At 47.1% G+C, this 17,548-nt stretch overlaps 1 protein-coding gene across 1 annotated transcript; it reads right to left on the reverse strand.

Annotated features, from left to right (window-relative positions):
* Positions 1 to 238: 238 nt before the first annotated feature.
* On the reverse strand, positions 239 to 13,273 carry LOC102834195 (zinc finger protein 347-like). Its single transcript, XM_006868332.1, has 6 exons — positions 13,259 to 13,273; positions 9,398 to 9,524; positions 7,886 to 7,981; positions 6,577 to 6,644; positions 857 to 1,699; positions 239 to 607 (listed from the first exon to the last, which is right to left on the reverse strand). The coding sequence occupies exons 1-6, from the start codon at positions 13,271 to 13,273 to the stop codon at positions 239 to 241; spliced, it is 1,518 nt and encodes a 505-aa protein (XP_006868394.1).
* Positions 13,274 to 17,548: the final 4,275 nt, after the last annotated feature.

Here is a 17,548-nt window from a genome sequence, read left to right on the forward strand (position 1 = left end):
TACCACATTCACCGTTATTTGTAAACACTCTACAGTATCAATTCTCTATTGTTCACATTGCCAGGACTTTGGGTAAAAGTCAAGTCACACACACTATTTTCATGTAGTTTCTTCTCAAGGATGTATGTATGATCTGATACACTCACTGTATTAGTAAGGACTCTATCCATTATGAATTCTCTGATGTCCACAAGTTTTGATCTCTGGGGGTGGAAAAAAAAAAGTCTTGGGACACACATCAGACGTGTGGTTTCTTTCCAAGGTGTATGTTCTGATGTCTAGTAAGTTGCAAGCTCCGGTTAAATGATTTGCCACAGGCATTACATTTGAAAGGTTTTTCTCCAGTATGAATTCTCTCATGAGACCACAGTTGAGAGCCCGTGAAAAAGGTCTGCCCACATTCATTACACTTGTAAGGTTTTTCTCCAGTGTGAATTCTCAGATGATTTGCAAGCTGTGATTTCTGAATAAAGCCCTTAGCACATACATTACATTTATAGGGTCTCTCTCCAGTATGAATTCTCTGGTGTGTATTGAGAGTTGAGCCAAGGTTGAAGGCTTTGCCACACTCATTACATTTGTACGGTTTCTCCCCAGTGTGAATTATCTCATGATACCAGAGTTGGTAGTGTGTAAAAAACATCTGGCCACACTCATTACATTTGTATGGTTTCTCTCCAGTATGAATTCTTTGATGTTGCACAAGGCTTGAACTATGGATAAAATCCTTACCACACTCGTTACACTTGTAAGGTTTCTCTCCAGTATGAACTCTCTGATGTCGCACAAGCTTTGATTTTTGGATAAAAGCCTTGCCGCACACACTACATTTGTGTGGTTTCTCTCCAGTATGAACCCTCTGATGTCTAGTGAGGTGCTGACCACAAGTGAAGGCTTTACCACACTCATTGCAACTGTAAGGTTTCTCTCCAGTGTGAATCCTCTGATGTTTGACAAAGCTGGATCTATAAATAAAGGCTTTACCACATTCGCTGCATTTGTAGGGCTTCTCTCCAGTATGAATTCTCTGATGAATCACAAGGTGTGAGTTTTGATTAAAGACCTTGCCACAAACGTGACATTTATAGGGTTTCTCACCAGTGTGGATTCTCTGATGGGTAGTGAGATTTGGGCCACGGTTAAAGGCTTTGCCACACTCATTACATTTATAAGGTTTCTCCCCAGTATGAAGTCTCTCATGATCCCAAAGTTGTGAACGTCTGATAAAAGCCTGACCACACTCATGACATTTGAAAGGTTTCTCACCAGTATGAATTCTCTGGTGATCCACAAGGCTGGAATTATGTATAAAAGCTTTCCCACACTCATTACATTTATAAGGTTTCTCTGCAGTATGGGTTCTCAGATGAAATGCAATGTTTGAATTTTGTGTAAAGACCTTGCCACATACGTTACATTCATATGGTTTGTCTCCTGCATGAATTCTCTGATGATTAACAAGGGTTGATTTTTGGCTAAAAGTTTTACCACATTCATTACAATTATAAGGTTTTTCTCTAACGTGTGTTTTTTGGTGTTGTGCAAGCAATGAAGGATGCATAAAAACCTCTCCATATTTATTACAAACGTTGGTTTTGGCAGTGGGAGGAACTGTTGGAGGCGGTGAAATTGAAGAACCGTTACGGACAGGCTGCTCATCTTGATCCGATTCATACATTTTCTCTTCAGTTTGACAACTCTGCATTTCATCCAGCTGTAACTGAAACCTTAATCCAATCGTGTTTTCAAAACATTTCATGTACTTGTTTCCCACGTCTGTTTTATCGTGTTGATCTTTTCTACAAGTGAAGTCCTTGTTAACGGTGGCAGTCACTTCCTTGTAGTTTCTTTTAATATCTCCCCACGGACTCGGAAACTCATGCATATTTTTCTTGACTTTCCTGAAGTCAAAATCCTCAATGTCATGCATTGTTTCAAGTAATTCTCCTCTATTAATGTTCTCTTTTGCAGATGATACCTTAATCACACATGTAGGAGAGACATCTAGAAGATATCAAAGAAACATAGGTTTCTTATTAACCACAGTTGAAAACTATTCTATTTTAAAAGACATAATGTTACACCAAAGCAATAATGATACTGAATTGAGTCATGAAACTTGTCAACCACTGTCGTCAAATGTTTAGGAACACACAGGGAATCAGAGTTCCTCAAGAAAGGAAGAATGATTACATAAAATCGAAGTTGTTTTCAGAAAGCCTAGGTTCAAATTCCCCATGACCAAACCACTCATGATATATAGTTATGCTAACACTGAAAGGGGAGAGTTCTGGATCACCACCCAACGTACACACCAACTGACAATAGCCAAATGGCTTTCTCATGTTTGATGAGAAACAAACATCAGATTGTGTTGTATATTTACTGTATAACTGTTGTACACAGATAAATGCTAAATAACAGTATATCATGAAATGGTGAAAAAGGCACAGTAAAATGGGTGACCTGGTGGGGCACTGTAGGATAAATACTGGACCACAAGGTTGGTTGAACTGCAAGTTTGATGGTTCAACCTCACCAGCCGCTACAGGGTAGCTGAGTCGGAAACGACTCAGAGGAACTTAACAATAAACTTAGTAAATGAATGAAAGAAATACACAACAATTCAGAATTGCAAAATAAAAACAGCAGTGAGAAACCAGCCATCTTTCTCTTGCACACTCTAAGGCGCAGCATGGTAGTAAAAACCATTGTGTCCGCCAACAAAGGGGCAGCCTTTGTCAGAGCACAGATTGTCCCCAGCGGAGGGCCTGCACATCGCTGGCAAGTCACATCGACCCCAGCAGCCTACGGAAAGTACAAATAGGCTCTAAAAGGTACGAGCACACGGGACTGGGTTTTACTTGCCCAGTGGAAGATGAATTAAATGCTCCGGGTCCTGCAACAAAACCAGAAGAGAAAATGCTGCAGTTTGGGTCCTCAAGTCATACTTCTTCAGACTAAAGAGCACATGCATCCTCAGAGTATTGTATTTTCAGATAGCACATTCACGTAAGTAACATGAGCACACATGTAACACATGACACTTGCAGGAAACTCAAGTGTGTTGGCGGTGCAGTTTGTCAAAACCATGTCACATGTGCTATTCTGCACGAGATGTTGATGGTTTGACAGAGATTTGGAGTATATAATGGAAATACTGGTTGTCTAAAACAGCAAAGGAGTCCTGGTGTGGCACTTGACCACAAGTTCGGTTTGAACTGCAAGACTGGTGGTTCAAAGTCACCAGCCACTCCTTAGAAATGCTACACAGGATCGCTATGGGTCAGAAGCGACTAGAAGGCATGTAACAACAAAATAGGGAAGGTAAAGGTAAAAAGGGCTGGATTACAGGTTGAATAGTTTAAGGTAACTGTATCCAAAGGATTCTATCTTTCTCCTTGGTTCCTAGAAGGCGACATCAGCACTTTCCCCAGTGATTTATGCATCTTGGCTGATGTTCCTAGACCACCCCTGAGGTGGCTCCCGGGTGGAGGCTGACCAGGTCAGAAACTCACCGCTCGATATCAGCATGCATAAGCAGTGAGGCCTCAATGAAGGCTCTGGACACTCAGTAAAAGCTTCATGCAGTTCCTGGTCGTTAACAAACAGCACACGTTGGCAGGGGAGGATACTGAGTCCTTCTGGGCCTTGCCTAAAGTGTCTCTTCATTTGTTTCCTTTCTTACAATAAAACTGTAATTGTAGGTAGAAAACTTCCCTTGAGTTCTGTGGGTCACTCTAGCAAGTCACTGAACCCAAGGTAGTGGTCGGAGACAGCAGGTCAGAAATGAGGAAGACGGCTGCATCCAGAGTTGTTTCTAAGTCTGAACCGTACCCTCCTCACTTCCCTGATAAACCCCGTAATCATGTGCACTGTTCTGTGTGGCCACTGTTCTGTGGCCACTACAATGGATTAGCGAGCCCACAGGTGAAGCATAGTGCTGTGGAGGGCTGGCTGGGGTCAGAACAGGGTAGAGAAGGTTGTAGGCTGGGGACATGTCTGACCGTGGCTTCACAGCCATCAGTCTTGGGCTGATTTTAGTTTGATTCTCCCTCCCCTTTGGGAAGCCTGAGGAAGTCAGGCATGGCCCCCACACGGTTTTGCACTTCCTGATGCAATGCTTTCAGAGCGGAAGTTGTATCTGTAATGGAATTGGCGTGATTTGCAAGTCAGAACGAACTGTGGCCACGGACTGAGGAAGTGCTTCCTAGGTTAGTACTGTTGCCAGCAGAGGGGCTGAACCCAAAGTCCTTTCAAAGGTGAAAGCGTACATGGAGAGGAGGAAAAGGTGCTGATGGTAAAGGCAGGCAGGAGTGGGTGATGTAATCAGGGAAATCCAAAAGCTGATTTACACCCTCGGAAACCCTGTACAGAGTCGCTATGGGTCAGAACCGACTCGACGGCACTTAACAACAACAACATTCACACCTGGAAGGAGGTTCTGAGCAAAACTTGGCACCGTCTTAGTCTGGATTGGAAGAAATGCAGGCAGAGTACTCCTTAGAAGCCAGGGTGGCCAGACTTCGTCTCTCCTACTTAGAACATATTATCAGGAGGGATCCGTCCCTGGAGAAGGATGGCACGTTTGGTAAAGTGGAGGGTCAGGGAAAAAGACGACCCCCCAATGAGATGCATTGACAATGGCGGCTCAGGTGTAGCCAATGACTGTGAGGCCGGCCCAGGACCGGGCAGTATTTCGTTCTGTTGTGCATAGGGTCACTATGAGTTGGTACCAAGTCAAAGGCACCTAACACCACCACCAGTCAGTTGGCCTGGTAGCTGTTTTTCAGATTTCTAGGCATAGAAACTAGCACAGTGGCAAGAGCAACGGACTTAGGCATAGCAACGGTTGTGAGGCGGGCCCAGGACTGGGCAGTTTCGTTCTGTTGTGCACAGGGTCAATCTGAGTCAGTGTCGACCTAACGGCACCTAACAACAACAACTTAGTTATGCAAGATGCCTGAAGGCATGAATCCATGTATTCCTGAGATGGCTCCAGCTTACAGAGAATCTCACAAGACAAAGAGGAGCCTGCAGTAAGTCTGAGGGGCCTTACCCTCACAGATACTCTGTTCATGCCACATGACAGTGGACTGGACTAACCGCTGACCGCTGACTGGGATTCTAGTTGTGCGCCAGCACCTCCTGAATGAGTCTTCCGGCTCTGGGATAACCCCAGCGTTGCTGATGAGTTTGGCACACTGGTCATGTTAATCAGTGCTTGTCAACTGAGTGAAACTCTGCTCAGGATGCAGTGTGACTGGACTGAGGACAGGCTCAATCCAGACAACGATACAAGTAGTGGTAAGTTAAGGGGGAAAGAGGAATGGTCCACAGTTAGCCATATAAAGGGTGCTAGAGCCAAAGACCAAGGAACCCTGGTGTTGCAATGATTAAAGCACTAACCAACAGATCAGTGATTCAAACCTACCAACCTCTCAGAGGGAGAAAGGCAGTAAAAGTTACAGACTAGAAAACCCTCGGCAGCAGTTCCACTCTGTCCTGGGGAGTTACCAACAGCAGGAAGAGTCAACAGCACCCGATACCACTGTCAGAGAGCCAGGGATGCCCCTGCTGGTCTTTCTCCTTGGTTCCTGAGCGACAACCTCTAGAATCTTGGCATTGCCCCAATGACTCCAGTGTCTAAGTCTGACAGGGTATGCTAATGAGCTAACTCACAGGGGAGCAGCTCAGGCCAGAATGTCATACTTCATAGAGCCCGCTCAGGAGAGGATGCAGTGTGACTCAGTCACCATGATTACATGAGGAGGCCTCAGCAGCGGTTCAGGACATGGACGCCCCATGGCATCCTGGATGGTGACAGACTCTGGCGCACACAGAATCACAGGAGGTCTCTCTCAGGACATGGATGTTCCCGCTTGGGCACAATCCCAGACCTCGCCCCAGTCATCTTTTCATCTGCATCCTTTCTGCTGTAATAAAAGTGGCACTCTCAACCTCCCGCTTTCTGGAGTTCTGTGAGTGGTCCTAGCAAATCATTAAGCATGAGGAAGTAATGGAAGCTAACGGGCCGGAAATGAGGGGCCTGGAGCTTACACCGGCATTGGGAAAGGCCAGGCAGCAAGTCAGAAATGCGGGTGATGTGGGACTCTCAGCTTACGGCTGACATCTCAAGTTTGGAGCAGACTTGGCAGTTTGGAGGACTTGTGAGGCCGGACACGGCTCCCAGTGGTCAGGGTCTACAGTCCGGAGCAGAGTTGAGATGGAATGGAAGTGAGAATGAACTGGTGTGCACAGGCACAGCTGTTGCCACAGAAGCGGGATCTAACTTCCTGACACGATCATCTCAAAGGAGCCCTGGCGGCACTGTGGGTAAGCACTTGGATGCTCACAGGAAGGTTGGTGGTTCGAATCTATCAGCCACTCGGGGGAAAACGCTGTGGCAGGGTGCTTTTGTGAAGATTTATAGCCTCCTGGGGCAGGTCTACTCCACCCCACGGGTCACGGGACTCAGAAGCTACTTGACAGTAATACTTTTTTGCCCGCCTGAGCCAAGGCACCAGAGGTTCCAGGGACAGAAAGAGCTTGTTGTCGGTGGGTGGGAGGAACTACAGATTCTGCCTCTAGCTCGGCTGTAGCTGGAACGCCGCTGGAAGACGGGAGGATGAACTCTGACACATCTGACAAAGGGAATGATAAATGGGGATGTGGAGGACGATAAAAACTTCCTTTGGGAGCGTACCAAAAAAAATAGTAATAACTTTTGTTCTCCCACAGGCCCCTCCCATTTGGGAAGAGCCTCCCAAACAATATTGAGGGGTAGGGCTTCCTCTTTGCCTTTCAGTGGACTTCCTGTCACACTGCCAAAACAGTGTGCTAACCGAGACTGGCACGGGGTGGCAGCAATGGGCTCAAGTGTAACACTGGTGTGGATGGCGCAGGACCGGGCAGGGTTTCATTCTGTGGTGCACGGGGTTGCTATGAGTCGGAACCGACTCAACGGCACCTAACAACAACAACAACAAACAGAGGGGATTGAAACAAAAACATGGAAACGAGTTTAAACAACTTGGAACAGAATAAAAAGTCATTCAATACATGCACACGCGCACACACACACATACAAACATTAACTATCACTTATTAAGTATTAAAACATAATGGCAAATAAAAACAAGATGTATTTTCAAGAGCTGAAAAATGTAACTTATTCCCTTTAAGATACAACATTGGTCTCTAGTCATCTGCAGCAGGAGAGAAAGGATGAAACCAAACATCTAAAGAAGGATCTAGTCTACAGGCTGACAGCTGACATGAACCAAGGCCTCATCCATCCGCAGGCCCGGGAACAAGATGGTGCCCGTTACCATAACACTACTATGGTGGTCAACCAGGGGCACCACAGATGGACGCAAAAGGACGGGAGAAAACTGCAAAGCAAAAGTCTTCGTTTTTAATAAAAACTAAATAAATAAAAACCACTTTGTCGGACTGGTTGAGACTAGAGGTAACCCCAAGACTTTCAGATGCAAACTAGCTTGATTCATGAACTAAACAGTATCACCTATGAGTCCTACAAAATGTTCCCTCAAAAATCAATTAAACAAATAACCTTCTATACGAGACCAAGCAGTCAACATTACCCTAAAGTACACAAGAGGTCAGGGGAGACGGGGAAGCTGGATTAATGGAAACGAAACCACCAGAGCAGAAGCATGGAGAATGCTGACAAAAGGCAGAAAATGTAGCCAATGTCAATGAACAATATGCATAAAAAATATTTTTAAAGGAACCTAATTTGCTATGTAAACTTTCACTAAGAAGTTAACTATTCATTAAAAATACATATAACTTATGAGATGGATCTTTAATTCTCATATCTGAGTTCTTATCTTACTTACACTTTGAAAGCCGCACCTACCTGGGTATTTTGCCCTTTTCTCCTTCCACTCCACAGTCCAGGACTCTGTCCCTTGCTCCAAAACGGAGATGATATTCAGCTCAGATACGGAGATTCCTGATTAAGACAAAAATAATAAATAAAAATTGATATGCTAGATAGCTTTTCCAGACTAAGACGTTAAGCCATCTCTTCAGCTCAGAGGAGAAAATATTATAGATGGGTCTAGAAAAATAGTTCGAAACTTCAGCCAATGACTGTCTCCTTCAGAATACTTAACCACTCCTCCACATGGCTAGGTTCCAAAGACCAGCTCATTAAGTGAAATCAGTCTAAGACTTGGGGGCCAGAGCCCAGCTGCAGAGCCAGCGTCCCCCACCACCTGGTTGCTCCCGGCACATCTCAGATCCCTGAGACAGCAGATTCCACTCGCCACCATTCCTTCCTCACTACTACGGAGCCTGCAGCTTTAGGAGACGGTGGTCTGAGGTGGTCCAACACCCACCACCTACACTGGGTGGGGACCCTGCTCATACACCATCCACAGCTGTAGACCCTCACCTGGCCTCCACCTGCCTGCCCACGGCATCCCCCACGGCACCCCCCTCATCACGGCACCCCCCATGCCCTTCAGCGCCAGACTGAGACACTGCAGACAAAGAGATGTCCTGCAGCCAACTAGCTGCCATCCCTCATCTGACCCTGTCCTCACCAGGGCCACCTTGACCTGGACGTCATCCCACATGGGACCCGGACCACTGTAGACGCTAAATGAAAAACTGTCAAAGTTGTAAATGAAAAATGTCAGATAATGAGACTTATCAGTAAGTAAGTGAGCAGTAAGTATAAGCAGATATCTAGCTCTCTTCCAAAGAACTACTGAACCAAAACCACAGGAGAAAAACTGGTGGTTCTGGGCCGTGGAGTCGGTTCCGACCCATAGTGACCCTGTACAGGGTTTCCGAGGCTGCACATCTTTACAGGAGCAGAACGCCTCATCTTTCTCCCGCAGAACAGCTGGTAGTTTCGAACTGCTGACCTTGAGATTACTAAAGAATTGTTTTTGTTTGTTTGTTTTTAAATTGGCCATGAAGTGTTTTCTTTACTCAAGCTCTGAAACCACCACTGGTTTTCGGGTGAAGCCGGAAAGCCATCTAAAGACAGGGGAGGGTTATGTAGTCCAGAAACCACATTGTTGTTGTTGTTGTTATGTGCTGTGGAGTCGGTTCTGACTCATAGCGACCCTGCACAGGGTTTCCGAGGCTGTTAATCTTTACGGGAGCAGAACGCCTCATCTTTCTCCCACGGAGCAGCTGGTAGTTTCGAACTGCTGACCTTGCGGTTCGCAGCCCGATTCGTAACCACTACGCTACCACATGAGGAGGCTTTTTATCTCTGACTCAACTTCAGTCTCCACCTTAAGACAGGGATGTGAAACTAGCAAGGAAGACAGGAGCTTCCGAGAAATTCAGAAAGGGAAATGCCAAGATACCCAAGGGCAGATCCTGACTTCTGCAGGGAAGTCAGGCTCACCGAGGGAGACCAGGTTCCTGTAGTTCTCCAACATCACGTCCCGGTACAGAGCTCTCTGCGCAGGCTCCAGGCAGTCCCACTCCTCCTGAGAGAATTCCACGGCCACGTCCCTGAACGTCAGCAGTCCCTGGAATGAGAAACACATGTCACCAAGAGGATTTGGAAAAGGTCTTCTTTTCACAGAAGAGGTCCAAGAAAGAGGGTAGAAGAGTCAATCTGGTTGGTGTCAATGTTCTGACAGATCTACCTAAGAAAACTGTGAACAAGTTATGTGTCTCTAACTTTGCTTTATTATAGTTTTCCACAAAAAAAAGATGCTGCTGCATGTTGTTGTTGTTAAGTGCCATCTAGTCCGTTCCAACTCACACTGACGCTGTATAGGGTTTCCAAGGAGCAGCTGGAAGGTTTGAACCATCAACCTTGTGGTTAGCAGCCCAGAGTTTATCCTACAGCGTCACCCAGGGCTACTTAAGAAAAGACTGTTGTTGTTGTTAAGTGCCATCCAGTTTGTTCCAGTTCATATAAGATAAAACCCATTAAATCAACGTGAACAGATGACGCTCAGTTTCTAAGACAAGGTAGAGGAGAAGTTGTTGTCTTCAGGTACGCCCACGTCCACAGCGCTTTAAAATAAGTGAGTCAGAATCCTAACACTGTGATGACAGTAACAGCAGAGACTGACAATTTCTGGACATTTACCATGTGCTACGGAGTCGTGGTATGGTGCTGTGCGGTAATGCGCTGGATTGCAAAGTTGGTTTGAACCAGTAGGTCAGCAGTTCAAGCTCATCAGGTGCTCCTAAGAAACCCTATACAGGGTCACTATTTTTGTTGTGACCTATACAGAACTGACTCAACCACAACTGTAGGATAAGCACTGGACTGCTTACCTAACCCATCAGCTTCTCCATGGGAGACAAATGAGGCACTGTGCTCCCGTGAAGAATCACAGCCTCAGGACCCCAAGGGAGCTGCTCTACTCTGCCCTATAGGGTCGCTGTGAGTTCGAATCAACTCTGCGTCAGTGAGTTTGGTTTCGGTTCAGAAGCCCTGGTGAGAGAGCCCTGGTCACGCAGTGGTTCGAACCCAGCACCCACCCTGCAGGAGAACTATATGGCAATCTGCTTTCATAAAGCTACAGCCCTGGAAACCCTACTGTTGTTGTCATTGTGATGTGCCATTGAGTCAGTTCCAAACTATAGTGACCCTGTATAGGGTTTCTGAGGAGCAGCTGGTAAGTTTGAACCCTCGACCTTGCAGTTCTAATTGACTTTGCGGTCCACAGCGCATTAACCCACAGCGCCACACCAGGACTCCTGGAAACCCTATAGGGCAATTTGATTCTGTCATTATGAGCCCGAATAAACGGACAGCAGTGGGTTCTGGATTGTTTTTGTTGTTTTGGTTAAGCCCTGATGGGACAATGGTTAAGTGCTCAGCGATTAACCAAAAGGTCAGCACTTTGAACACACCAGTTGCTTCTTGGGAGGGAAGACGTGGTGATGTAATCCCATAAGAACTGCAGCCTAGGAGACCCTAGGGGGCCATGTACTCTTGTCAGGTCCAGTCGCTATGTGTTGGCATTGACTTGACAACACCTAACAAGAAGCTCTGACAAGTGTTAATACGTACAACAGCAAAACAGTCTATTAGAAAGAGCTCTGTTCCCACCTTACAGAGGAACAAATTCTGTCACAAAGAGTAAAACACTCACCTCAGGTCCAATAGCTAATAAGTGGCCGAGCCAGGACCTGACTACAGGTGGTCAGGTTTTAGACCTGAATCTCCAGAATCAAACAGGTGACAACAGTGAGAACAGCAGTACAGGCAGGTTGACACAAGGATTCGAAACAGAAAACTTCCAACAACTTAGACGTACACAATTTGGGAAAGGCTAAAATGTTGTTACGTATACATGCATACACTTAACATACAAACATGACCTAATATTTATTCTTCGTAGGATTAGCTCATTAATTTTAGAATGTAGTGGGGGAAAAAAATGACAGAAAATAAGACATATTCTCAAGGGTTAAAAAAATATAACTTATGAAATAACAGGTCTTTCATACAAATAGTCTCATGAACACATGCATATATACACGTAGTCACACACATTCAAATTAACAGAAATAACAGTTGTTGTTGTTGTTAAGTGCTGTCCAGTTATTTCTGACTCATAGCAACCCCGTATAGGGTTTTCCTAGGAGCAGCTGGTGGGTTTGAACCGCCGACCTTGTGACTAGCAGTCTAGTGCTTCTCCCACAGTGCCACACCAGGACTCCTGTAGATCTCTCAAATGCTTTAACCCTACACTGATATATATGGAAGTATCCCTGGTGCTGCAGTGGTTAAGCACTCAGCTGCTAACCGAGAGGTTGACATTTTGAACCCACCAGGCGCTCTGCAGGAGAAACATGTGGCGGTCCCCTCCCATAGTGATTTACAACCTTGGAAACCTTATGAAGAAGTTTTATTCTGCGCTGTAGGATCGGCACTGGACTGTGAACAAGGTCAGCAGCTCAAACCCACCAGCTGCTCATCCAAATCACAAGAAAAGTTCTTAACACGTTTTTAAAAGCCACCTTAACGTCAAAGGAAACAAAATCCCTCACAACTGGGCCAACAAGCAATATGACGACCAAAGAAAATACGGAAGCTGTCATGGATTTCATTTTACTTGGATCAACAGCAAACACTCCTGGAAGCAGCAGTCAAGAAATCAAACAATTTATCACATAGCAAAAATCTGCTGCAAAAGAGAAAAGGGTTCAAAACAAAGATGTCACTTTGAGGACTGAGGCATGCCTGATCCAAGCCATGGTATTTGCAATCCTCTCATATGCTCCCGATCATCAACCAAAACAAGTCCAGGGGCAGACTGGGGAACAGACGATCAGCTGCTCATATGGCAGTTCAGGCGGAAGGAGCTCTGCTAGCGTAGTGGTTACGAATCGGGCTGTGAACCGCAAAGTCAGCAATTCGAAACTACCAGCTGTTCCGCAGGAGAAAGATGAGGCTTTCTTCTCCTGTAAAGATCTGCAGCCTCGGAAACCCTGTTCAGGGTCACTATGGGTCAGAACCGACTCGATGGAACAAGTTCAGGATGAAGCTGAAGAATACAAAAACAAGTCCATGAAAGCCAAAATATGACCTTGAATGTATAGCCCACCTGAATTTAGAGACCACCTCCAAAACAGATTTGATCTATGAGACACTAATGACCGAGGAGAAGACAAGAGCTGGGAGGGAAACTCAAGAACATCATACAGGAAGAAAGCCAAAGGTCATGAAAAGACAGAAAAGACCAAAACAATGTCAGTGCAAACTGCCCCTCATGGTGGCCTTCTCCACTCGGTAACTTTCCCTCTTGTGAAGTGAGAGGGGCCAGCTGCCCCCCTGCCAGTCTTACAGGAGCCAGGTCACACTGATTCCCTTGCTTAGCTTCAAATGCATTATCAAACCAGGCAGAGCCGGCTTTTCCATATTATCTCCTTTTCCCGATTTTCCAGATGTTCCTTGCATTCACAGGACACACACGTCCACAGGATGCTGAGAGGGCATCTCCACGCAGCCCCTACACCATCCCCGCTTCCCTGGGCCACTCCTCAGGTCCCACCCAGGACTGTGGTGAAGCCTGTCCCCTGATACTCCCAAAAGGAGTCTCTTCACAAGTCCCGTGTCCCTGGGTCACAGTGAGACAGAATCTGTGTAAAGTTAGGAGAGGACCAGAAAAGACCTGGATGAGTAAGAGTCAACATGTCAGGCAGGACGACACCTCAGAGCCAGAGGAGATGAGGAAATTCTCAGGACGGCCCCTCAGGAAGGAGAGGACGGAACCATCCACCCAGACTGCGTTACCTGGGACAGAGCCATTCCAGACCCCGCTTTCTTCCTGCCTCCTCCAGGCTTCATTCTTGGGCAAGATCAGACTTGAGCCGCCAGTCCTACGTGCGGAAAAAACATGCTACTGAATGGTTAGAATGAATAAACGTCAAACTTCTTCTGCCACAACCACACACACATACACCGGGAGGACGTCGTCATGGGGAAAGACAGTCCCTGTGTCCACTGCTCCAGGAAGGACTCAGGGACAACAAGCTCCCCACACACAGTCCAACAGGGGTACTTATGACTCCCTCCTCCCCCTCCCCCAGTGAAGCCCACACTCAGCTGCAGCTAAGAGGTCTGGGATGGGAGAGCTCTCCTTCTCCTTCAGGGTCCAGTCCAGCCCTGACACCCATCCCATGCAGAACAGAACCCCTCAGCTCCCTTGGATCAGGGGCTGGTCTCACCCTCAGAAATGGAGGACCCCGAGCCTCGGTGCTCAAAGCTGGATGCATATTCGAAGCAACTGGGGTGATTACACAGCCCAGAGGTGAGCTCCCACTCCACTCCTGGAAGGGGACAATCTGGCGAGGGGCACAAGGGCGGTATCTGCCAAATGCCTCTGCAATCCAGAGTTCAGGCAGGGCTGAGCCCACTCAGTGGAGGCAAGTCCAGAACCCCTCCTGCCTTGTGGCTCTGCTCTTCCCTGGGGTCACTCTGTCTCCAGTCTCCAGAAAGCAAAAGGGGCAGGAGCGGAGAGCCAAGGGCAAAGCAGGCATGATGGGCCAAGGTGGGGCGAGGGTGTGGCTGGAATGTTAAATGGGGTTCAGAGAAGGGTCCCAGAGAACAAAGAGGAGAGGACCAAAGGGGTGTTGGCCAGGTGCATGTGAGGGACTGGAGGGTTCCAGGTGGAGGGGGTCGCCCCTGTGAAGGCAATGAGGCAACAATGTTCTTGTCCCAGACAAGGTAAGGAAATGGGATACAGCGCAGCAAACAGGGCTAGGAAGACCAGAAGAGGAGGTCCCGGAAGCCTGGGGAAGCAGGAGTGTTTTCCTGACATAGCAAAAGAATTGTGGGAACTCTGTATCCACTCAGCCATCTAATCAGTTATTTCATGTTAATTTTAAATACTTATAAATGAGGTAGTATCTCATACTTTAGAAGCTTACCAAGATGTTCACCTGAGTCCCGGGAAGCTGGTCCCATGGACACCATCAGGAGCGCATGCTTTATGGTGGGGGGGCCTCTGAGGGGCCCTGGCAGACCTGTCGAGGGGCCAACTGGACACATGAGCCTGGACTCCGGGGCAGAGGTCTGGCTGGAGAGGTCAGAGTGGGCGACATCAAAGTGTTTAAAGCTGTAAGATGAGATGACAAGGCAGGGCTCTGGGTGTAGACAGAGCAGAGAGACGGGCCAATGACTGCATCCTGGGTGCTCCCACGCTGCGAGCCCAGGCAACTCAGGAGAAACCAGATGAGGAATCTGAAACAGGATCAGGATGAAGAGTGAAAATGAAAGACATGCAGAGATAGATAGCTATTTAAATACTGCGCTGTCCTGAAAACAAAGAAAAATGTTTTCCCCCAAAGAGAATGATCATCTCTGCAGCATGCTGTTAACCAACTGAGGGTTCAGCTAAGGACTTAAAATCTGAGTCAATTTCTCAACTGTGAGCAGACGGGCTCTGCTGATGGCGCAGCGGGTCCAGCTCTGGGCTACTAACCACAAAGTCCACAGTTCAAACCTACCAGCTAGCTGCTCAGCTGGAGAAACATGAGGCTACCTGCTCCCATGAGGATTCACAGGCTTGGAAACTCTATGGAGTAGTTCCACTTTGTCTGACAGAGTGGGCATGAGTCAAAATCAATTTGACAACAGTAGGTTGGAACAACAATGCTGACAACAGCCCAGGCAATTAAGGTGTTCTTTGTTCATAAAAAGCCAGGCAAGCAGGGGCCTCACAGAACCTACAACTAGGGAACTGACTTCAGGATGGAAGGGGGGCCAGGTGCCGCCATACACATTCATTGACCGGATCAAACATAACTATGTGTTAAGACTCGTCCAGTCCAGAACCCACGCTGCCTTAAGGAAGGACGATGGTGACCTTTCACCTCATGGACTCTGGACATGCTATCAGGAGACCAGTCGTTAAAACGGACATCATGCTTGGTAAAGCAGAGGGGCAGTGAAAAAGAGGAAGACCCTCAGTGAGATGGACTGGCACAGTGGCTGCAACGATGGGCACAAACACAGCACCAAGTGTGAGGGTGGCAGGACTGGGCGGTGTTTCGTTCTGCTGGACAGACTTGTCGAGTCGGAACTGAATCGGAACAGCCGGCTAACAAGAAGTCAAACATACCCACTGAGGGCACAATGACTAGGGGACCCTGGAGTGTGCTCTTTGGGGTCTCCTGGAGCAGTGACAACTTCTGAACACAGTTCCTGGGCACAATAGAGGCCCCATGCAGACATCTCTCCCGGATGGTGCCTGATGGCTGTAAGGCCAGGTGGCAGTCTCCAGGAATCCTGTGAGCCATTCTATAGAAATCACCAACCCCCAGGGGCAACGGGCCAGCATGGGCTGGCAGGACAAAGTGAATGTGTGTCAGGCCAGCTCTCGGTGCCTGGTGGCCAGGAAAAGGCTACATGGGCAGTCAATGAAGATGGACAGGCGCCTTCTAGCTTGTGACCTAGACCCAGAGGACTAGAGAGAGCGCGCGAGAGAGGTCTGGCCACAGAAGGGGATGAAGTGGCTAACGAAAAGATAAGAGAAATGTGGGAAGGTGAGGCCTGACTCCACAGTCCACACACACCCCTTCAATATCTGCAGAGAAAGGACAAGCAGGACTTGAAGAAAGTGTCTACTTAGCAGCTCACAGTTCAGTACCTTAGCAGATTCCATGAGAGAAGAAAGCAGAACATCAGACTAATTATTACCAGGTTTTGACTGTTAATATAAAACATCACAGACTTCCCTATAAAGCACACACTGAAAAAGTCTTAGAAGAACGTTTCCAACATACGACAAAGACTTGCTGTTGCGTTGTTCAGATCATCTCACAGTGGTTCCCGCTCATAGTGACCCTGTACAGGGTTTCCGAGGAATGACCGGGTGAGTGTGAACAGCCAACTGTGCAATTCAAACCGACCTTGTGGTCCAGTGCTTGCCATATAATGCCACACGTGGACTCCCATGAGAAAGACTAGAAAGGAAGACATTTTAAGCATGTCTCAAAGCATGTCTCATAAAGGAAATCGGACAGAAAATTTCAGAGAAAATCAATTCATACATTTTTTAAAAACATGCAGTTTTTGTTTATTTTGTTTTGCTTTTCTGATACCTACCTGTCCCAGGAAAAGGGCAGAAACTGACCCAGAATGGACTGAGATTACTCACTGCCCACTGACTGACTAGCAGTTGCCATGAAGTTACCTTCTGATGCAAATAATAACAAAACTTACAAGGTTAATAGACGGGCATGTTTGCAATTCTCATTCTAACCTGTGTGATATATATATATATTTTTTTTTAAGATTTCTAAGTTAGATTATAAAGACAACAATTAATACACCACAACTTAATCAGGGACTCCTGGTATGGAGTTGTAGGATAAGCACTGGACTTTGAACCATAAACTGGTTCAAACCCACCAGCTGCTCCTCAAAAACCCTATATAGGGTCGCTATGAGCAGGAACCAACTTGCCCGCACTTTAATAACGACAGCATATCCCATCAACTCCCCACTGCTCTGGACAGGGCTCTTCCTCCCTCTCCCACTCTGTATAACCTTCTATCTCATTCCTTCTGCTTCTGTCCGTCCACTTTGGGATCCTGTTTCATTCTCTCAATTTCTGTTCATTTTTTTTTCTCCCTCTTTCCTCCTCTGCTGTTTCTTCCCTTCTCTTGAGACCTCTTCTTCCACCTGTTCGTTTCCACCCGGGCAACCTGTTTCACCTCTTGCTAACTTTTTCTCTCCCATCTTTCGAATTACCCCCCATCTCCATATATTTCTAATTCTCTCTTCTCCCTCTGCCCCAATGACAACCACAGCCCCCTTTCCCTTCCTGTTTCTCCCTCTGATGTCCCAGCACCAAGTCACTTTGTCTGCCAAGGCGGCAACTCTTCCATCCTCTGTCCCCTGACACTCTCTGTCTGAAGTGTCCCCCTGTCCAGTCACCCCCGCTCCTATTGGAGACTCGAGGGCCCCTCTCTCTAGCTCGTTAGCCCTCACTCCAGAACCCTTTCTTTTTCTAGATGTCTTTTCTCCCTGCTACTTTCTCAGCCTGTCTTCACCGTCTCACTGTCCTGTGCCCGCCCC

This window comes from Chrysochloris asiatica, unplaced genomic scaffold (assembly GCF_000296735.1).
Source record: "Chrysochloris asiatica unplaced genomic scaffold, ChrAsi1.0 scaffold00116, whole genome shotgun sequence".
In the NCBI taxonomy this organism is placed as follows: domain Eukaryota; kingdom Metazoa; phylum Chordata; class Mammalia; order Afrosoricida; family Chrysochloridae; genus Chrysochloris; species Chrysochloris asiatica.

Excerpts from the sequence above, each read along its gene's own strand:
- LOC102834195 (XM_006868332.1), bottom strand. Across the intron at positions 7,982-9,397 it reads CAGGAACCTGGTCTCCCTCG|GAATCTCCGTATCTGAGCTG; the intron begins GTGAGCCTGACT and ends TGTCTTAATCAG. Across the intron at positions 6,645-7,885 it reads GAAAAGGGCAAAATACCCAG|ATGTGTCAGAGTTCATCCTC; the intron begins GTAGGTGCGGCT and ends TCCCTTTGTCAG.